Source organism: Lotus japonicus, chromosome 1, assembly GCF_012489685.1.
Source record: "Lotus japonicus ecotype B-129 chromosome 1, LjGifu_v1.2".
Classification (NCBI taxonomy): Eukaryota; Viridiplantae; Streptophyta; class Magnoliopsida; order Fabales; family Fabaceae; genus Lotus; species Lotus japonicus.
Genome location: NC_080041.1, coordinates 79,786,872 through 79,809,399, shown reverse-complemented (window position 1 = coordinate 79,809,399; position 22,528 = coordinate 79,786,872). Strand labels below are relative to the sequence as shown.

Genomic DNA, 22,528 nt, shown 5'->3' with positions numbered 1-22,528 from the left:
TAAATACAAAAATGTGTTAGTGTCTCAATAGATATGTGGTAGTAGTTTCAACCAAAAAAAAAAGATATGATAGTCTCGTGAAGAAGGAAGACAAATGTTGAGCTGGCCATGCAAAATATTCTAATTTGATGAAATCAATACGGAAAGGGATTAAAAAATTACAGTTAACCAAACTTCATTCCTTTCCCCTACTGGTCGCAAGAACTGGATTGTGGATAAGAAATTTAGACAGTATATATTCTTTGTTTTTTTGAAACTCAGTTTATATTCAAATTATGTATGAAAAGAGAATAAAGGGAATAAATGAAACAATAATAATCCATTCACATGTACTTGCTTCACTCACGCCTCTAAACCTCTAGGAGTATAGGAAAAAAGAGTCACAAATTTGGGATATTATATGCAATGTGATATTATAATAAGAAAATAAGAGACAAATGAAAAATGTCACAGCAGCTTCCTTCCTCACCTGCCTACCTCGACATCCAAGTGTTTGAAGCCTCACCAGTCACCACTGCCCTCAAAGTCCTTCTTGCCTACATTCATAGCACAGGTGCTTAATTATTAGAAACAAATTCCAGCTAAATTTTTAATGCTTTCCATTGTTTTGTGTTGTTATTTTCCACCTTCCATTTAGAACCCAATTTACCTAATACTATTCTTAATATGCTGTCATAAATAAGATGGTTTCTTAATTTTTACCTAATCAACCATGTGAATAGGGAACCAAAGATGACATTGGCTAATGAGAATGTACCTCATGTTCTCCCTCTCTTGTTTTAAACTTCCCCTTATAATCCACAAAACAAAAATCTCTTCTTCATTTAATTTGTTTATTAAGTGAAAGGTTCTTAGTCATCAACTATTTAATTTTTTTAGCAACATTTGTCATTTGATTCATATTTACTTTGTCGCGTAAATCATAAAAGATGGGTTGAATTGAAAAAGGTATGTAATTCACTTTTATTCCGCTTACCAACTTCGCTAACTTCATCAGCTCCCGCACTTGATGGTCACATTACCAACATAGGTTCCTTCAAATAAGACACTGAACAAAACCACTTTGGCGCAGTGGTTTAACACTTCGTTTCATAAGCAAGTCTTCCACCCCTTTTTTTCATAGCTCAATGATTGAGGATTATTTTTTCAATACTCATGAGGCATGACTAATACGCAATGAGTAATGCAACTGTAACTAAAGCTCCACTATGATCGATCATGTTACCACTGCATACTAACAGATATTTACTTTCATCATGTTATAATTCAGCTTATCTCAATGGCTACCAATAAAAAGGAAGACAATAATTTAAAATTTAAGACACAACACCACATCACCATCCGCTACTCAATGTTTGATCGATAAACTACAAAGTACAAACACAATCATCAATATTTTCAAGTAACCAATGAACTCAGTGTTGGTTTTATGAACTTAAGTCAGAAAAAAATGGACAGAAACTTGTGTTAATGCCGTTTATTCGTGTACACAGATGAGGCTGCAACACCTAAAATTACAAATATACAAGATGACGCATCCTAATTGTCATACAGCACAGTAACCAGCTTGAAAAAATCGCTTCCTTTTTCACATATAAGTACTTATTGTTGTACAAAATTTCAGAACATAACGATGGCAAGTGCAGTGTGCCCTCCAAAGCTCCACTTACTTCAGCTTGGCCCCAATACTACCAAACAGAATTGCTTTTCTTCCATTCATTTAAATAGCTTCAAGTATGTTAATATCGCTTCAAGTATGTTAATATGCCTAAGCCAGCAACAAATGCAGCTCCAGCAGCAACGCTGCTATATGCCGAGGTCCACGCATTTGAAGTAGCAAGCTCCAAACTACCCGAATCAGAACCTTTCTGATAACCACGTGTTCCTTCGTAGTCTAAATGCAATTTCAATCCCTAAAAAATTAATCAATCAAAAGTTAAAATTATAGGTCAAATCATTGTTTGACTTCTTAGATATCAAGCTCAAGGTATTAATAAGGAGAATCTCATCAAAACATTTTATTATATCATAATAATTAATAAGCTAGTATAATCATTTTCTTCAGATGAGCACATTATGGAGGGAGTAATGATAAGTGGAAAAATCAGAGCAGGTGCTGCTTCTTTTGAAACCCAAAGTCAGCAGCTGATAAGCAAATAAATATAGGTTTAAATACTTTGGAGGTCCCTGAAATTGTATGGCGTATGAAAATAAGTCCCTTAATTTTTTTTTCCCGATTCCGGATCCTGGAAATTTTTTTATAATCGAAATAAGTCCCTACCCGTGTTTCATGCTTATGTGGCTCATTTTTTGCACAATCATCAATTCCACGTGTATTTTTTCTTTTTCTTTTATTCCAAGTGTGTTAATGAATTATAATTAACAACTAAATCTCAAAATTAATCCCTCACTAATTAATCCCTATCTAATTAATCCCTAACTCTATCAAAAATCATTTTCAAAAAAAAATAACTGTATAAAACTTCAGAAGGAACCAGGGAGAAAGAACGAAGAAAAGAACCTGTTGTCCCTGTGTTTGTGATGTGTGAATTGGCTGCATTTTGTTTCAACACATTATTGTGCGACTAGATGATGCAACATGTGGTCTCTGCTAGATTGTGCAATCAATCGCTGAAGGTTCTGTGTTACCTTTGATTGTTGTTTGTGCGTTCAAGAAGACTTAAGTGAAGCTGTGCGTTTTGTTGAAGCTTAAGGATTCAGTTATGATCGCGTGTGCTAACCTTGAGGTTGTTACAAGTTGTTAGCGTATGAACCAAGTTTGAAATAAGAGATATGTTCTGTTTTTAAATTGGTTCAGATTTGATTCTGGAAAGATATGATTCCCTGAAGATTTGTTTTCCAGAAGCTGTGTTATGGACTCAAGACATCAAGACCATCCAAGGCCCAAGTCTCTACGCTGGATGTCTATTTATTCAAGTTTTGTAACCCTAGCTGCGCAAGGATTTTGAGCGTGTTGTTTTCATCCCTAGGGTTTATTGTGTGAGTCCTTCTTATGACTTTTGTACCAACTTAGTGCTTTCGTGTTCATCAAAGTACTGAGTTGATTTGTTTAGTTGAGTTGTAATCTCATCAACCTTGTTTATTGATAAACAAGTCTTGATCGCTGTGGCAGTGGTCATTAGGGGTTAGAGAAAGTTTTCTCATAGCTTAGGGGAGAAGGGCTAAGCTAGATTCACTTGTGTAATAGTGGTAGACATAAAAGAGGCTCTATACTAAGGGGGAGTACTTAGGTATAGGAGGGACTTTCATGAGACCTGAGAGCTATTATTTGATAGTGAATTGACTCCTGGATTGGTATCCTCCAGACGTAGGTGATGTTCACCGAACTGGGTTAACAATCCCTTGTGTTCTTTTATTTATGTTTCTGTTTAGTTGTTAACGAAAAACATTTAACTCTGATTGTTGTGTATTGTTGTCGTACACGTTGGTGCAACATCGTGTACAACATCTGTCCCAGGTGCATACGAATTTCAGAACCATCTTCTCCCAACCCTAGTTCTCCATCTTCAGCCGCCACCCCTTCCTCTCCCCTCATCTTCTATAACTTGTTCTTCTTCCTGAACCCATCATCTCTCTCTTTCTCTCTCTCCCAAGGCCATGGTTGAATGATTTTGATGCCTTCAATAGAGCCGCCATTAAACCCATAAACCCACCCCCACCCTCAGCAAACCCATCTCATGATTGTAGTTGCAGAAACTGAACATTCTTTGACATGAAGGATTTATGGCTGCAGAGGAAAAAGATGAAGAATTTGTGCTGATGAAGAAGATGAAGAGCAGTGGAGTTGCAGAAGCTGGCGAAGAGGGTGATCTAAATAGCAGAAGTTGGCGAAAAGGGTGATACTGGGCATGAGATCAGGTGGTTATGGGGTTGAATCTGGGTTTGAAGGTTTTGGAGTTGATGCTTGGAAGGTGGGGTGGGTTCTGCTATCGTGTGATGTTAATTTGGGGCTATGAGTAAAATGTTTCAAGATTAAAATGTTTTAAGATTTAGGTTTAGGGATTAATTTTAAACTTAAAATGTTTAATTATTATTTATTAATCCATGTGTAATAAAAGAAAATTATAAAAGCCACGTGGAATTGATGACTGTGCAAAAAATGAGCCACATAAGCATGAAACACGGGTAGGGACTTATTTCGATGAAAAAAAAATTCCTGGGATCCGGAATCGGAAAAAAAATTTTAAGGGACTTATTTTCGTATACCATACAATTTCAGGGACCTCTAGAGTATTTAAGCCATAAATATATTATACCTTCAAACCAGCCATCCTTGCATGGTCCACGGCTGCAGCAAGATCACTGTCTGAAGCCAATACAACTTTATCATGATCTTCGTCTTCATACTGCAAACAAAAATTTGGCAAGCTTTCCTTAGGAAAAGGGTAAACAACTAAATCTATCATTCAACCTTAAGAACATATAATGTTTTAAGAAGTACCAGAATATGAGGCAGGTTGTTAGGGTCAATATCATCACCAAGTCTTTGCAGGATTGAAGTTATAACCTCTGTCATGCTCCGGGTATCTGAAATAGTAAGCAAAGCAACCACACAAGCCACTCAACTTATAATTTTTTACTTATACATAATTTTCTTGAAATATTCTGACTTCATCTAAGAATAAGTTTCTCATAATGATAATAAAAGACTCATCACACCCTTTCTTAGATCGAGAATGAATGAGAACTACAATAAGAAACCCTTAAAAAATAGAAGAAACTATCATGAAAAAAAATAGATCCATAAAAACCAAAGCAAACAAAAGACTTTTCCCATTAGAATTAGCTACATTAAACAAACGACTCTATAATGTTGCATTGTAAATATGTCTGGACAAACTATTTAAATTATACCATGCTTTAATGTTCGACAAATCATTTTTGTTTATCTCCCTCTAATTATCGGCCTTCTATAGGTCTTTTTCATTCACGCATAAATAATCTATGGCGGGATTCTATCACCTTTTCCAGAAAAAGTTCTACCTGGACTTTCTATCTAATGCATATATTCGTAATTCTATCTTCTCATGTCTTTTTTAAGCAGAAAAGTTTGCTTATTAGTTATTATATACAGCTTTAGCTACCAATGTATATGGGAAAGGACTAGATATGAGCATACATTGAACCCATCATTTATATGCTGTTTCCATCGCAGACACAGATATGAGATAATATGCAATATTTTACATACCACATGTGAATCTATGCATTCTACCCTTCTTATCTTGTAGTTTGAAGGAAAATGTATTGGGCATGCTTGACGAAAGATAAGGACCGATTCTCCCCGTTTCACCGCCCTCAGAAGCCAATTTCAAGGAACTTTCACTGGAACATAATCAATAATGTATAAGTATCGAAAAATTGTAAATGCTTATCCAAGCAACTTCAATGCATATATATAAACCTTCGTGTTTCGTCATCATCATCATTTGGAGTTAAGGCCATGGCTGAATCCCAAAATCTTTGCATCAAGGAGGTGGCAGCTTCATTATTTCCAACCTAATTAGTTGGAGAATATGACACCATTAAAAATGTTAACCATAAAAATACAAAATTGTTTTATACAATAGGGATTCCAATATCATAGTGTTTGTCTTTTCACCATTATCCACACTATGTTCTAACAGTGGTGCAAAAGAATCAACGACAGAATGATATCCTTTTCAGAAAAAAATCGTCGAATCATTTAAAATTTGGTCTATGGCTATGACGCACGAATATATGTTTTTACCAGATACATATAATGAAAAGAAGCTTGCATATTTGCTGGCAGAAATATTTTTCTCGAGCTATTTCTTCTTTTAAAGTTGAATGCTACTATTTGGAGGCCACACTACTCTATTATTTCTACAAGAACACCATCTTTCTCTAATGATCGGGATTTTCTGCTTGAGTGCGTAGGTTGGCAACAGTTTATACTAGGGCTCCAAGCTCAAGCTCCTCTGCTGTTCCTTTCAGCGAAGTTGTGATCAAGCCTTAGGAGGAAATTTCTGCAATTTCTACTTCAGTGCTTGGGTTGCTACTGTTTCAGCCTGAGTTCCCAGTGTTACTTGGCTCCTCCGTTACTACTTCTGGTGAGGTCTACAATTGTATCATTTTCGGACTTGAGGATATGTTGACCTCTTCCACTACCATGTACCATCTTCTCAATAGAGGGGTCATCTCTCCGGTAGTATGCTAATTCCATGGTGAAAGAAACCAAGCAAAGCCTAGTTTTTCTTGGATTTTGTTACTATTTTATTTATATATCCTAAAAACCCCATGCCATTGTGCCATGACATACATTTTTTAACTTGTTATACATGCATATTGTATTGTATATAATAATAGGGTTTTTTGTATATAATAATAATAACATGGGCTCTTGCATTTATGCAAAATAGATTCATAAAGAAGAACCAAACCTACAGTACTTACCTTTGGTTTCAAATTCTTATATTCGTAATAAGCTAATATAAATGGGTGATAAAAAAAAACGTAGCATTTTGCCAGAATGCCAGGTTTAGAACTAAAATGGAGATCATAGATAGAGCTAGTGAGCATCTCATCATTGAGATATCAACACAGATTAGTTCATTGAGAGTACTTTCAGACCGCCATTTAATTTACAAATATCAACAAAACTAAATCAACAACATGTTAAGTTACAAAGTTTTGCAAACAAGAATCACACTATAAGCTGCATAATAAAGCCATTTATCCCATTTTCATGCAACAAGGATTCTATAGAAGTATAGATGGTCAATCTCAAATAAACAGCAGTGGTACATCACAATCTAAGATAGATAACACACCTGGCTTACTGTTGCCACAGCGGCATGAGTGACATGAATCACATCGACCACAGCAACTACAATGCCATCTGTTTTGAACCAACCAAACCCACATCAGAAAAGACATTGACTCATAAACCTGCACCACATACCATATATAATTACATTACCTCTATCAATCACAGGAAGATGCAAAAACTTTCCATCATGCATAGTGTGAAGTGCATCAACAATTGGAACATCAATAAATGCACATTCTGGATTTGGAGTCATGACCTGCATAGTTTGTTCCATAAATGTCAGACAAGAGGGATAAAAAAGGATGAACAGTCAGAATGACCACTTTTACTTCTAAAACATGATACTTAATTCCTATAAAAATGTCTTTTAAGATAACGACACAAGAACTATAAAAATATTATTAAAACCCTTCTTTATATTAATATTTTTTTTTTATATTTCTTAATATACTCTTAATCTCTTCAACGTGTTATCTCTACTTAATTATCTCATTAATTAATTAGATAAAGATATAATTGACAAAATAGTAATTAGTGCAATCTTGGATTTTTTAAAATGACAGATAAGTAGGGGGGGGGGGGGTGGAACTATTCTAAAACATCAATTAAAAAGAAATAGAGAAAGTAAAAAACAAATGCTCCTAAACATTACTAGATCTAGAAGTTACAAAATCCAAAAACAGAAAAGGTGGGGAAAAGTAAATATTTTTTCTAAACAGCATACAAATACAACAAAGTACCTTTTCAACAGGAGTTGACGCTGGAGGGAGATTTTGCGCAATCACCCGCATCAAGACATCCTTTGAACTGAAATTTGTGTGCAGATTAATTAAAGTAAGCATACATAATATAATAACAGTTGGGGGGAAGGCAAAAGGAACTTTTAAGAAAAAGATGATTGCTAGGCTGCTGGAGATTTCAACTACTACAAACTTACGTAAAGATGCCACGAGGTTTGCCATCAACCGTCACAACAGCACAACTTGCACGAAGTTCAACCATCTTTTTCGTTGTTGTCAAAACTGAGTCTGTAGGCGAAACTGTTGCAATCCTAAACAGGCCAATATGTTAAAGGAACTTGGTCAGCAACTGAACGTGCAGATAAATAATTTTAATACAATTTTTTCTCAATTCAAGCAAAATAAGGTATTACCTACTTTGAATTCTCGGGGACGATTGTGGACAATGATGGCTTGAATATCTGGTCCCGGATAGTCTCAATGAACGATGAATTGGAGTCTGCACAAACACTAAATTAGTATGGAATAAAACCTAGCAATTAGAAATGGTGAACCTAACCACAACCATTATATTTTCCAAAGGTCCCATCATTATAAAATAAAGAGCTAAGCGTGACAAAGAAAACACTCTACAAACCAGATGTTCCCCAGTGTTTTTCAACTCCTTCAACAGCTGCTGCAATTGCTTTTCCTTTCTCAGCAGCCCTTTCCATACGGGCAATGGCATCATACAAACACTTTGCTATGTCAAGTAAAGCTAAAACTTCTCCATTCTCCACCACAGGTAGATGCCTGAATTTCCCTGTCAGCATATATGCTATGTTAGCTATGTATTCAAAAAGCAAGATACACAATAGCAATTAATTTGAAGAGTTGAGTTTGTCAAGATATAAACTACCAACCTAGCACCATCTTTTGCAGGGCTTCTACAGCCAGAGTTTCGGAAAGGACAAATACTGGATTCCTTGTCATAACCGTGGAAACAGGCGTGTTCTCAAGATTAATCTCTTGGGCAATAGCTCTTGTTGCTATATCCTTTAAGCAAAAAATAGGACAGAAAGCTATGCATGTTAAAACTGCAGAAATACAGGTGAAGTCTCAAGTTTCTTCCCCTTCCATGATAATCAGTCAGAAAAAAAATACGAGTCATACCTTGTCCGTGAGGATTCCAGATAGCAAAGCATTAGAATCTGTTAGTAATAGAGCATCCACTCTACGGGAAGCCATCCGACGGCAAGCTTCATAGACAGTTGTTGTTTCAGGCACAGTCAGAGCCTTTGTAAGTCTCAATGATTTCACTGTCCGCTCTCCAGTAAATCCCCTGATCCAAATCCAGGTAAAATCAAGGCCTCATCCCCATGATTCAAAATTTTAAATTGACAGAATCCTCACTGACTTATCTAACTTAAGCAGGAGCTATTATAAATTTGTGCAAAATTAATCTAATTGAGTGCATTGAACAGCTCATTAAATGCATTCATGCTTATGTAGTTAACCTTTAAGACAATGACAGGTCTGTTATAAAAATATGATTCAAAAATAATATTCTTATCCAGATAGCCATGCCATGACTATATACCTCTAACTGAAAATCCAGCCAAAATTATAATTGGAAAGAAACAGCCCAAAATCTGTTTTCACTTTGTGGATTCAAAGGTCCAGATTTGTTCAGTGCACTTGATAACTACATATTTTACTCATTGTTTAACACTTTAACTCTCATATTTAGCATATTAAAATTCTTTTATGCTTAAATGGTTGGTCTAAGGTCTTAGTCTTGTTTTAGACAACTGGGGCCAAATTGGGTTTGTTCATGTTTTTCAGGATAATTACGATTTTACACTAATTCTGTCTTTTGGTCATATATTTAGTTCTAGAAATCTAAAAATTACAAACAATACCTCGTAGGAAAGTTGAGACAAAGATCTAGATCGATCAGCTCAGCGCAGACTAGTTCAAATGTCTAGATGGTCAAATTGGAGCAGGAAGTCAAAACAGGAGTGCTGCCACAAATTGCTGAGCAATGAGCAATGTTTTGGGCCATAACTCAAAGCAACAAGGATTCAATTAGGTTGATACTAGTGGTATTGGAAAGCTAGAAGAATGGGGTACAAGCTCTGTTAAGACCATTTTTTCAGATAAGTCGTTCTAATGTTTCGCCTTGAGAAGATAGATGATGTGCTAACAGAGGTTGTTGCATTAGTTTGAGCCAAACTTCTCAATTTAATCCCAAATGATGCAAATTAGGTGTCTAACTCATGCTTAGAGGAAGGGGATCAGTTTAGAGCTAGGGGTAGGATAGTATTTAGATTTCTATTGATAGTTATGTTAGGTAGAGGACTTAAACATACGAAAACGATATGTAAAAACAAGTGTTTCCATCAAGTGAAGTTGATGGCAGAAACTAGAAACATAGAAATTGACACATAACAGTACAACATCAAAGTCAGAGTTCTTTATAGATATTATCAAAAGCCAACCAAATAGACAAAGCTTTAAATTTACAAAAGCCATATTTGTTTGATGTTGACACTTTGAAAACACTGTCTTCTGCAACCATGGCACCAAATAACCAGAATATCCAACATAATCAACACAATTTTTAGATTACAAAAGGGAATTTAAATATAAAAAAATACAAAACCCAATTGAAAGAGACTTAAGGGGGGTTAAGAATCAAGCTAAATACTATAGATAGTTATAATCTGCAATACAGAAAGAGCGAAGTGAATTGAATTACATACAGTGGACGCAAAGAGGAAAGCGATTTTCGAGCAGTGGATAGGGAAGCTGCAGACTCAGAGGCTCTCCTGGAAGATGAAATACTCCTTCGAGAGGAACCACCACCTTGACTTGCCATCTTCCTCCAATCGCTGCTGCAACAACCAAACCAGCGTCTTATACTCACGTAGCAAATCGAATAGTTCAGGTGAATCAAAATCTCAATCTGAAGAGAGTTGTAGAATTACGATTGAAGAAGCGCGAATTGTGAAGTGATCGGAAAATATGAATCCGCTCGCCGCGGCGGCGAGCGGTGGAGATGCGAAAAGGGGAGAGAGAGAGAAAGGAACCCTAGGGTGCTGGCAGGGGAAGAAAGGTAGAAGAGAAAGGGGAGAAGTTTCAACTGTGTTGAATGGGGACCAATAGGAGGCGTGCACGTCAACGATTCCTTTTATGTTGGAAATGGGAATCAGAGTTATCTTCATTCATTCAACGGCTGAATCATTTTTCACGTGTGAGTGGGAAAACTGAAAAGTGACGGTCGGAATTTGGAAATAATCACTTTTGTGTAGGAGAAATGTATTCATAAACTTTCCTTGTTGGTCAATTGTGGAAATGATAATTAATGTTTCAGTTTGTTTGACATGTTGACCTAATCTTCCTTTTATTTTATTTTTTTTTTTTTGAAAATCAATCTTCCTTTTATTTAATGAAGAATAATGTTGCTTACACACCTCATTTTGAGGTAGAAAAATGTGGAATGATGAGAGAGATAGAAAGAAAAAAAAAAATATGATATTTGATAAATGATAAGAGAAGAGAAATAAAAATAAAAATAAGTGAAAATGAGGTGTATAAAAAATGACGTGTGAACGTATCATCATTGTTGATGGAGTATCTTTTTTTTTCCGCCACAATTATCCTTCACATGATGTTATTTTATTTGGGTCTAGAACATTTGTAATTTTACACTATTATGGAATTGTCTCTCTTAATGAACAATTGCGGTTGCTTTGTCTCAATATCGGTAACTTCCATCAGTCTAAACCCTATTTTGCCTTTCTCCGGCTTTTGAGAGTAAATCACCTCCCAACAATAACAAAACAAGAGAGGTTAGATTACCTTTCATACTAAGTCATATGCTATATTCTAGATAAAATGGATGCAATCAAGCTTGTAATTTTCTTTACCCTCTTGTGCTCATACTTTTCATCAGCTTTTTAAGTTTGTGAATTTTTGAAGTTGAATTTCATTATTAATTCCAATAGTCTGGAGTGTATCTCTAATACATGTTCTTTTATGTTTTGGTAGGTGTTCCTTTCTCTCCTGGCATATATGCTCGCAAGTTAATCCTTGATGCACCCATGACAGAGATATTTGCTGCAACGGCTCTGCATCGGAATGAAGATCAATTGCGTTAAAGAAGAATGCATATAAGACAAGCACCCTCCTCCACTCATTTGTTAATAATGTTGGGACTAATTGCTCGGGTAAAGGGAAGGGAAGAAAAGCAAGAGAGTTTCACCTTTACATGAAAAGCACAAATCCCACAAAGTTCCAGACATCCCTAGTTTAAAGCGCTGCAAATGAAAGCAATAAATATGTGAATAAGTTCTGGAATTTGGTACATTATTAGCAAGGAATAAAAGAGGGGATTGCAAGGTAATGTGCACCTGAGTTAATATCTTAAGCATGGAAGCCATTGAAGCTCAATTTTTCACACCTGCTTCATATCATTTGTAATCTAGATGGTAAGGTTAAACCCTACCCAGTAAACCCTAACAGACTCAAAGAGAAAAGGATAAGAAGGAATCAAAGATATGAGCAAGGCTCTAGTTTTTCATTACTTGGAAAATAGGAATATTACAGCTATATACTACATGTACTACTCATAGTCTCTTCTTGGATAATTGTAAAGGAATTAAAAAGGCCCAACTAACGGCCCAACAATGCAATGAGACTTTCTTTTATTCTACTACACTAATACTGATTAACTTTAGCCACTTTGATTCTTCTTGCTTGACTTTCTGCTTCTCTTTGTTTGGATAAATCCTTTCATCCACGCGGGCTTCCTGACTGCTCTCTTGGGCCTAGCTGGTGTTCTTGGATCAGGCCCAACGCTACCATTACCCACCCCATGAAGAACGACCTTGTCCACAAGGTCGGGTTCAGGAACCGGGTCAGACCCGCTTGGGATAACTTCAGTGGAATTAGGGTTGGGGCTTCCATTAGTTGGAGCCGTTGGACTAGTCAGCGTTGGGGACTCCAAATTGCCCTTCAATTGAGTTGATTTTGGCACTTTCGAGAGGGGCACAACTGTGGTCTCGCTGGTGGGGTCCGGTGTCTCAATTTCATTGGCTGAGAGCTTGGTGTGGTCAGAAGCTTTAGATAGGGTTAAGTTAAGTACATCCTGGCAAACATGTTGGTCAGAAAGCACTTGTTCCTTATCTCCTTCTTTGCTTAGAGCCGCTGGTGCAGTCTCTCCTCTGCTTGTTCCTTCGATCTCGTGGTTCCCTTTGTTGTCCACATGAGGCGGTTGGCTTGCGGCGGCAGCTGGTTCCAGTGGGAGAATGCTCTTGGTGGAGCCCGATTCCGGCAGATCAGAGGGAAGCGGCGGAAGCGGCACGAAAGAGGTGCTGGGGTCTCCATGGAAGCGCTCCAGGAGGGAAACATGGAAGATCGGGTGGATCTTGCTTCCGGTGGGGAGATTGAGCTCGTAGGCTACGACGCCGAGTCGCCGCTTGATTCGGAAGGGACCGTAGAACCTTCTTGCCAGCTTTTGAGAGGTTCGGCGGTGAACCGTCTGCTGCCGGTATGGTTGGAGACGGAGCAACACCCATTCCTCCGGGGCAAAGGTAATATCGACGCGACTCTTGTCCTTTTGGTCCTTCATCCTCTGCTGGGCTCTGACCAGATTGGCCTTGAGGATTCTGAGGATGTGGTTTCGTTGCTGCAGGGAGGAGTCCAACGGCTCAATATGGGTGCTGTCGGGCACGTAATCCAAGAGAGCTGGTGGGTGACGGCCGTATAGAGCTGCAAATGGACTCATTCCTGTAGATGAGTGCAGAGAGGTGTTGTACCAATACTCTACAAGGTGTAAGTATCGGTGCCAAGTCTTGGGCTGCTCACTGGCATAGCACCGCAGATAGGTCTCAACCCCGCGGTTGACGACCTCCGATTGGCCATCCGTTCCTGGGTGGTAGGAGGTGCTGAAACGGAGGCGGGTTCCATTCACTCAAACAATTCTCTCCAGAACTGACTGATAAAGATTTTGTCCCTATCGGAGACGATGGAGCGAGGGAGGCCATGGATGCTTGCTATCTCGGTGGAGAATCTATTTGCCAGAGACTGAGCAGTAAACTTGGATGGGAGCCCGATGAAATGGGCATACTTTGTCAGTCTGTCCACGACCACCCATATCACGGAATAACTAGAGGATGGTGGCAATCCAGTGATGAAGTCCATGGTGAGGTCCTCCCACACGAGGTCAGGGCAAGGTAAAGGCTGGAGTAGGCCCTGCTTCTTGGTAGTCCTGTTTTTGTTGTACTGGCAAACCTGACATTTTTGAATGAACTCATTTGCCTGGTTATAGAGCCCTGGCCAATTGAAAGAAGCAGCGAGGCGGGACAAGGTGGGTTGGAGCCCCGAGTGTCCAGCGGAAGGAGAGGCGTGAAACTCATCCAGGATGGTATTACGCAGTGTTGGAAAATCGGGTAAGTACATGCTCTGTTTGTAATATAGTAACCCTTGGTGTTGGTGATACCCCTTTTGTTTTAGCCTCTGATCCACTTCTTCCTTTCCTTCCGTTGTAGCATAATAAGCGTGGAGTTCAGCTATGATCGAGGGAACTGTTGCTGAAAACGATGCTAAGAGAGGAGGTTCTTCTGGGAAGCTTCTTGAGAGTGCATCGACAACCTTGTAGCGGAGCCTGGTTTATAGAATATCTCAAAGTGGAAGCCAGTCAGCTTAGAGGCCCACTTTTGCTGCTCTGGGGTAAGAACTGATTGAGTAAGCATGTGCCTTAGGCTCTAATGATCGGTGTACACGGTGAACTTGTGCCCGATCAAATATTGCCACCATTTCTTAACTGATTCGGTAATAGCAAACATTTCGCGCACATATGCTGATTGGGTTTTCATTTGCAGGCCCATCTTGCGACTGAAGAATGCTATGGGGGGTGCCCCTTTTGGGAAAGTACGGCTCCAATTGCCACACTCAAGGCATCTGTCTCAATGGTGAATGGTTGCTGGAAATCCGGTAGGACTAGAACTGGGGCTGTGGTAACCAAGGTTTTGAGCTTGTGGAATGCAGTTTCAGCGGACTCAGACCAAATGAAAGATGCGGCCTTGAGTAAATCGGTTAAGGGTGCAGCGAAGGTAGTATAATGCCTCACAAACCGCCGATAAAACCCAGTTAACCCCAAGAAGCCCCTTAACGCAGTGAGCGTTTTGGGTGTGGGCCAATCGAGTATGGCTTGAACCTTGCTTGGGTCGGGTTCGACTCCCTTAGCCGATACAATGTGTCCAAGGTAACTCACTGATTTCACCCCAAAATCACACTTAGACAGTTTGGCGTAGTAGTGGTGTGACAGTAGAGTGTCCAAGATAATTTGTAAGTGTTCCAAGTGGTCTTCAAAGGTACGACTATAAATCAAGATATCGTCGAAGAAGACGAGGGCAAACCTGCATAGGTAAGGCCGTAAAAGGTCATTCATGGCCGCTTGGAATGTAGAGGGAGCATTCGTCAATCCGAAAGGCATAACGAGGAATTTGTAGTGCCCATCAACCGTCCTAAACGATGTTTTGTGAGTGTCCTCACCTGCTACTCGAATTTGGTGGAACCCGGAGCGTAGGTCAATCTTTGAAAAGATAGTGGAACCACCCAGCTCATCAAGGAGCTCATCAAATGTGAGTATGGGAAACCTATCTTTGACTGTGATAGAGTTCAATCCCCTATAGTCAACACAAAAGCGCCAAGTCTCGTCCTTCTTTTTAATTAGTAAGACCGGTGATGAGAAGGGGCTGGTGTTGGGTGTGACTGTGCCATTGACTAGGAAGGCCATCTCTGGTATTGAGTAGTCTGAGGTGAAAGAGCCTAACGCACGCAACCACTCGACACCGAGCACCACATCCGCTCCTTGGAGGTCTAGTAGGTAAAAGGGTACGGTAAAGACATTGTCGTTCACCCTGGGTGGTGTGTGTTTGCTAATCCCAGAACAATATATTTTCTGTCCATTACCGACCATAACAGGGAATATTTTGATTTGTTGTATTGGCAGGTGTAGGAATTGAGCAATCCGAGGCTGCATGACGTTGTGAGAACTGCCGGAATCGACCAGAACGAGCACCCGGTGACCATAAATAGTTCCATAGAACCGAAGAGTCTTGGGAGAGGGTAACCCGTGCAAAACCGAGGATGACAGCTGAAAATGTAAGTGTTCCTCTTCCATATCCCCTTCCACTTGTTCTTCTTCCTCTATGAGAGAAATGATTCCTTCCTCATCAGGGTTCTCATCTACTTGTAGGATGAGGAATTGCTTGGATTGACATCGATGCCCCAAGATGTACTTCTCGTCACAGTTGTAGCACAATCCTTGTGCTCGACGGTCCTGCATTTGGGCGGCGGTGAGAAGCCGGATTGGCATCTATCCTACCGGTTTTGGGGACTGTGAATTAAGAGCAGCGGGTTTTGGAGTTTGTGAGCTGGGTGCATACGGTGCTAAGGGTCGGGTCTGCGAGGTGCTGCTCGGAGAGAACTTACTGAACAAATGTTTACTATCCTTAAGCTTTGATTCCACTAACTTGGCAAGGCCAATAACTTGAGAGACTGAGTACGGTATGAGGATTTTTAACTCCTTGTTGATTGCAGAATGCAGCCCAGATAAGAAACAATTTAACATGGTTTCCGGAGATAATCCAAGAACCTGATTACAGAGTTTTTCGTACCTGCCTTGGTACTCGGCGACGCTGGTGATCTGGCGCAGCTTGAATAACTCTTGATGTGGGTTCTCATAAGAGGAGGGGCCGAACCGTAGGGTGAGGGATCGGGTGAAATCGTCCCGAGATGTGAGCTAGTTGTTGGTAAACATCCACTTGAACCAACTTAGAGCTTCACCCACCATATAGAAGGGCATCAGATCTAGCCGTTGAGCTGGAGGGGTTTGGTGGAATTGGAAATACTGGTCAGCCTTGAAGAGCCAATCTAGTGGCTCGGTGCCATCGAAAGCTGTCAGTTGGAGCTTCATGGACTTTGGGAGCAAGTTGGGGGAAACTGGCAGTGTTCCCGTGGGTGTTGGAGCGGCTCTTGGTGCTTGGAGGTTCAAGCTGGTGGTGGATGAGAAACCTAGTGGTGGAGGGGCAGCGGAAATCGTGTCAAAACCAGGTGGAGGTTGGGACGAGGAAGCAAGTTGGAACCCAGGTGGAGGTTTTGGTTGGATCGGTGGAGGCAACATGGTGATGGAAGAGATCTGCTGAGATAAGGTTTGGAGGATAGCATTAAATGCTCTGTTCCTTGTGTCCTGGTATTCCTGCCGTTTGAGGAGAGCGGATAGCTTCTCTTCAATGGCATCCCGCTCAGGAGAGGGAGGTGCAGTAGCCATGAAAGCACCAAATGGTAAGGTTAAACCCTACCCAGTAAACCCTAGCAGACTCAAAGAGAAAAGGATAAGAAGGAATCAAAGATATGAGCAAGGCTCTAGTTTTACATTACTTGGAAAATAGGAATATTACAGCTATATACTACTTGTACTACTCATAGTCTCTTCTTGGATAATTGTAAAGGAATTAAAAAGGCCCAACTAACGGCCTAACAATGCAATGAGACTTTCCTATATTCTACTGCACTAATATTGATTAACTTTAGCCACTTTGATTCTTCTTTCTTGACATTCTGCTTCTCTTTGTTTGGATAAATCCTTTCATCCATGCGGGCTTCCTGACTGCTTTCTTGGGCCTAGCTGGTCTTCCTGGATCAGACCCAACGCTACCACTAGATTGCTATATTTCCAAAGAACTTAAAGATTTTGAGTGTAGCTGAGATTCGCAAGAATCAAAGAGCTAAAGGCCCAACAACCATCTTCGCTATTGGTAGAAAAAAAGGTCGGTGTCGTCCTCAACTTCGTTCATAGTTTTTACCTCAATCACGTTATCATACTGGGTTCGTATGATTCTTCGTATAAATTAGAAAACAGAGCAAATGCGTTATTGTCTTTTAAGCTAGAATTTAAAGGATATCATATAGTCTAAGGCCTTGTTGGCCTCCCGAAAAATCTAGGCTACTTCAACATATTTCTATTCCCCATAAGACATTTTATATCCTCATTCACTTTATTGAGAATAGCAGAAAAAATGTTTGTATTCATTTTCGGCTCTGTTAACAGCTTTTACCACAACCGTGCATTCCGCGTGTATAATCGCTCGTCCATGTAAAGAACAGACATGAGTTACTATCCTAGCACTTCTTATTGACATATCATGTACACCAAACAGAGCAGATACATAGCACAACATCGTACCTCTGGAAAAGGTTGTCCACCGGCAGGTTCGGTCGGTTTCGGGCCGAAAACGTCGGTTTCATTCGGTGAAAAAGATCAATCCATCAGATCCGCCGCTGACGTTTTACTATCACAGGTTGTTCGGTTCACGGTTTCAGCGGGTGGGTTCGTGCGGGTTCAACATTCACACAAGAAAAAACCAAAAATATGAAGATGAGGAGAGGGCACATGAAAGTGATTTTGAGTAAGAGTGCATACAGAAAAAATAATAACATATATATTCAACACTGGTCTTAATCAAGACATTTCGCAACTGGATCTTCAACTTTGGATCATGGGTCGGACGGTTTCTGGCGGGCCTAAAAAACATGGACATCCCTAACTCTGGCATTACTTTTCTGCAAATTTTCAAGGATGGGGTAAACCCTGATTTTGCCTTTCTCCGGCTTTTGAAAGTAAATCATCTCCATACAGTAACAAAACAAGAGAGGTTAGATTACTTGTCATACTAAGTCATATGCTACATTCTAGATAAAATGGATGCTCTCAGACTTGTAATTTTCTTTACCCTCTTGTGCTCATATTTTTCATCAGCTTTTTAAGTTTCTCAAATTTTGAAGTTGCATTTCATTATTAACTCCAATAGTGTGGAGTGTATCTCTAATACACGTTCTTTTTTTGTTTTGGTTTGTGTTACTTTCTCTCCTAGCATATATGCTCGCAAGTTAATCCTTGATGCACCCACGACAGAGATATTTGCTGCAATAGCTCTCCATAGAAATGAAGAATGCATATAAGACAAGCACCTTCTTCCACTCATTTATTAATAATGCTGAGACTAATTGCTCAGGTAAAGGGAATGGAAGGAAATAAAACAAGAGAGTTTCATCTTTACATGAAAAGCTCAAATCCCGCAAAGTTCTAGACATTCATAGTTTAAAGCGTTGCACATGAGAGCAATAAATATGTGACTAAGTTCTAAAATTTGAAACATTATTAGCAAGGAATAAAAGATGAGATTGTGAAGTAATGTGCACCTGAGTTAAAATCTTAAGCATGAAAGCCATTGAAGCCAACTTGAAGCTCAAAGGTGTCACCTTTAATATATTGAAAGATCTTGCGGAAAAAAGAGTGGGGCGATCTTAAAAAAGGCCGGTGTCGTCCTCAACTCCGCTCACAACTTTTACCCCAATTGCGTTATCACACTGAGTTCGTATGATTCTTCGTATAAATCAGAAAACACAGCAAATGCGTGATTGCCTTTTAAGCTAGAATTGTAAGGATCTCAAATAATCTAAGCCTTGTTGGTCTCCCGGAAAATCTAGGCTACTTCAACATCTTTCTATTCCACTTAAGACATTTTATATTTCATTCACTTCATTGAGAATAGCAGAAAAAAGGTTCGTATTGGTTTTCGGCTCCGTTAACGGCTTTTACCACAATCGTGCATCCCGTGTTTAATCGCTCGTCCTTGTAAAGCACAAACATGGGTTACTATCTAAGCACTGCTTATTGGCATAACATGTACACCAAACAGAGCAGAAATATAACACAACATTGTACTTCATGCATTGCTTTTTTGCAAATTTTCAAGGACGTTTTCAGAAATTTACTGAAGAGCACACTTGAATGAAAAAAGAAGGATAGGTATATATTCTTCATCTCTTCCTCTACCTCTCTTTCTTTAAGTAATTTTCTTTCTGAACTCTGATTTACTCAACTTATTGATAGCTCTGAAAGAATGTCCTTAGGGAGTAATTTACCAAAAAACTTCAATATTGCACTCATGAATGGAAGCGCTAGAAGTTTTTTTGCTCGTATTCAGTTTCTCTTTTTTAACACTTTCATTCTTCTGATTCACTCACCTCTTCTTTCCCTCATATTTCATAACCTTACAAAAATGTTCTCAGCCGTCTCTAACAGTGATGATGATGATGAGTTCTTTTTATTGCTCCTTCACCCTTCAATTTTATCTTACAATGCTTATTTATTGGTTGTCACATTGTATCAAAAATTTAGATTGGGATGCAGCAAGCAGGTGTGATTTGGATAGTTCGAAGTTGGTGTAATTCCTTGGTCCTCTGAGTAGGGGAAACAGGGCACGACCCATCAACCTGCCATCTCATGCATAAGAATCGCATCCAGCAGCGGTGTACACAACTATATCTCCGCGCTTCGGGTCCAGACTCAGATTTTCTGCCTCTTTGAAGAAATTGGCTGAGTAGCAGCAGTTGATTACGGCTGTCAGACAGCTTCCAATTGGGAGTTTTTTCAGGTTGTTTGACTAGTAAATGTCTAGGAATATACCAAATAATAGTTACAATTACTTTAAATTAAATAGTGTTAATTGAAAAATATATAGTGAAATCTATTATTTACCAGTTATAAACTTGTCATCTGATGTGCATATGGCTGTGGTACTCTGCAGTCTCCCTCTTCTCCATCTTGACCATATCCATTCATATAGAAAAACAACATATCCCTAGCCTCTGTTGTTTCTATCAGTTTTCTAAACTGATATTTAATCTTTTTCTTACTTGGGTAGAACTCCCAGTCAATATCAATTCTGGAATCATAAATTTTTGTAATATCTATCTCAGCAAATTCAAAGAAGTGGTGAGAATATGGTGCATGATGTCCATGTCTCTTTTGCTCCGCAGTAGAGGCTCTTCATCATTTGGGTAGTTCATTGAAATAAGGAGAGCCTTGTTTTTTGATTTCGGTATCTCAACAAAGAGTTCCACAATTTCTTTTCTCTTCTTCTCAATTTTTGGCTCTCTGATTCTACATTTTTTGTGGGGTGGCTGGAGAGGCAAACAGCCCTGTAATCATTGAAATAAATTAGATAATGTACATGAAATTTCAACCGTTTATGAATTTCAAGGAACGATGCAATCATTGAAATTTCCAAAAAATAATAATAATAATGATGATGCTCTCCTTCATTTGAATGAACAATTTGATCCCCTTCGCAACACCTAAGCTTTCAATATTCTCAATAATCGGTTCATTTGACATGTTTTTTGTGTATCCTATAACCCAGTTCTTAAAGTGGTCTTTGATTACGATTCCTTTGCAAGATTTGGAATCTTTAAAAGAGCAAAGGCTTAGCTCACAATTGGAATGAAGATCAATTACCTTAAAGAAGCATGCATATTAGACAAGAACCCTCCTCCACTCATTTGTTAATAATGGTGGGACTAATTGCTCAGGTAAGGGGAAAGGAAGGAAAGAAAGCAAGAGAGTTCACCTTCACATGAAAAGCTCAAATCCAGCAAAGTTCCAAACATCTGTAGTTTAAAGCGCTGCAAATGAAACCAATAAATATGTGAATAAGTTCTGGAATTTGGTACCTTATTAGCAAGGAATAAAAGAGGGGATTGCAAAGTAGTGTGCACCTAAGTTAATTTCTTAAGTATGTAAGTTATTGAAGCCAACTTGAAGCTCAAAGGTGTCACCTATCACTCAAAGGTGCCACCTTTTATATATTGAAGGGTCTTGCGGAAAAAAGAGTAGGGCGATCTTAAAAAAGAAAGGGAGAGAAGCAGCATAGATTGAGATTTTAATTTTTTTTCTTTATGATAAATTGGGTTGTAGCGTTTTTAACATTTACAAAATTTTAATTTTAGTTGCTGATTTACAAAAAAGCTCAAATCAAATACCTCACTTAGTGGTAGGAGTATCAATATAGGTCGAACCAATCTGTTCAGGCTTAGCTCGCAATCAGAATGAAGATCAATTGCCTTAAACAAGCATGCATATAAGACAAGCACCCACCCCCACTTATTTGTTAATAATGGTGGGACTAATTGCTTAGGTAAAGGGAAGGGAAGGGAAGGAAAGAAAGCAAGAGAGTTTCACCTTTACATGAAAAGCTCAAATCCCGTAAATTTCCAGACATCCCTAGTTTAAAGCGCTGCAAATGAAAGCAATAATATGTGAATAAGTTCTGGTATTTGGGTTTTATTAGCAAGAAATAAACGAGGGGATTGCAAAGTACTGTGCACCTGAGTTAATATCTTAAGCATGAAAGCCATTGAAGCCAGCTTGAAGCTCAAAGGTGTCACCTTTTATATATTGAAGGGTCTTGCGGAAAAAAGAATGCAACGATCTTATAAAAGAAAAGGGAGAGAAGCAGCATAGATTGAGATTGTAATTGTTTTTTTCCTTTACGATAAATTGGGTTTTAGCGTTTTTAACATTTACAAAATTTTAATTTAGTTGCTTATTTACAAAAAAAGGCTCGAATCAAATACCTCACTTAGTGGTAGGGGTATCAATATAGGTCGGTTCAATCCGTTCAGGCTTAGCTCACAAGGCACTAACGCCTTTTCAAGTTGGGTTGTGTTGGATCAAAATTGAGACAATATACTAACTTATCAGTCTAGTCTAGCTATTTGCGAGCTACAAACCAAACAACCACTTGAGTTGGCCTCATTTACATGTGTCCAAATTTATCATGAAAGCTTGCACTCTAGGTTAGGGTTAGTCATGAGGACTTTGATTTCGAGGTAGTCTAGAATGACTAGTGTTTGATAAATAAAAAATGCCTCACTTTGAAATAAGCAATGAGGCTTGTCTTCAAACTACTAGTAAAGCTTTCTTCTTGATTTGAACATTTGAGTTCTAACTTGTATAGGTTAATGAGCCTACATTTTGAATGAGCATTTCGTATTTTATAAGGCTTATCTTCTACTTAATGGACCCGTTTGGTGGTCAGGACAGGATATGATAGAATACGATATGATATGTGAATAAAAT

At 38.9% G+C, this 22,528-nt stretch overlaps 2 protein-coding genes across 4 annotated transcripts; both read right to left on the bottom strand.

Moving 5' to 3' along the window:
• Positions 1–1,345: 1,345 nt before the first annotated feature.
• Positions 1,346–10,790, bottom strand: LOC130717662 (CBS domain-containing protein CBSCBSPB1). 3 transcript variants are annotated; one of them, XM_057567992.1, is made up of 15 exons: positions 10,524–10,790; positions 10,299–10,430; positions 8,707–8,875; positions 8,457–8,589; positions 8,192–8,356; positions 7,972–8,053; positions 7,752–7,865; positions 7,555–7,621; positions 6,965–7,070; positions 6,816–6,883; positions 5,426–5,520; positions 5,213–5,346; positions 4,463–4,548; positions 4,278–4,367; positions 1,346–1,913 (listed from the first exon to the last, which is right to left on the bottom strand). In XM_057567992.1, the coding sequence occupies exons 2-15, from the start codon at positions 10,412–10,414 to the stop codon at positions 1,740–1,742; spliced, it is 1,599 nt and encodes a 532-aa protein (XP_057423975.1). In that variant the 5' UTR covers positions 10,415–10,430; positions 10,524–10,790; the 3' UTR covers positions 1,346–1,739. The 3 variants fall into 3 exon arrangements, with proteins under 3 accessions (XP_057423975.1, XP_057423984.1, XP_057423992.1); XM_057568001.1 differs by having other exon boundaries at positions 10,299–10,427; XM_057568009.1 differs by lacking the exons at positions 10,299–10,430; positions 10,524–10,790 and having other exon boundaries at positions 8,457–8,630; positions 8,707–8,845.
• A 1,481-nt stretch (positions 10,791–12,271) lies between these two features.
• Positions 12,272–13,324, bottom strand: LOC130747613 (uncharacterized). Its single transcript, XM_057600594.1, has one exon. It carries the CDS (start codon positions 13,322–13,324, stop codon positions 12,272–12,274), a length of 1,053 nt encoding a protein of 350 aa, XP_057456577.1.
• Positions 13,325–22,528: the final 9,204 nt, after the last annotated feature.

Bases quoted from the DNA above. Each gene is read 5' to 3' on its own strand.
- LOC130717662 (XM_057567992.1), bottom strand. From the start codon at position 10,414: ATGGCAAGTCAAGGTGGTGGTTCCTCTCGAAGGAGTATTTCATCTTCC. The intron at 7,866-7,971 runs GTAGGTAATACC...TGGCCTGTTTAG, and splicing joins ATCGTCCCCGAGAATTCAAA to GATTGCAACAGTTTCGCCTA. The intron at 6,884-6,964 runs GTAATGTAATTA...GGTTCAAAACAG, and splicing joins TCTTCCTGTGATTGATAGAG to ATGGCATTGTAGTTGCTGTG.
- LOC130747613 (XM_057600594.1), bottom strand. From the start codon at position 13,324: ATGAGTCCATTTGCAGCTCTATACGGCCGTCACCCACCAGCTCTCTTG.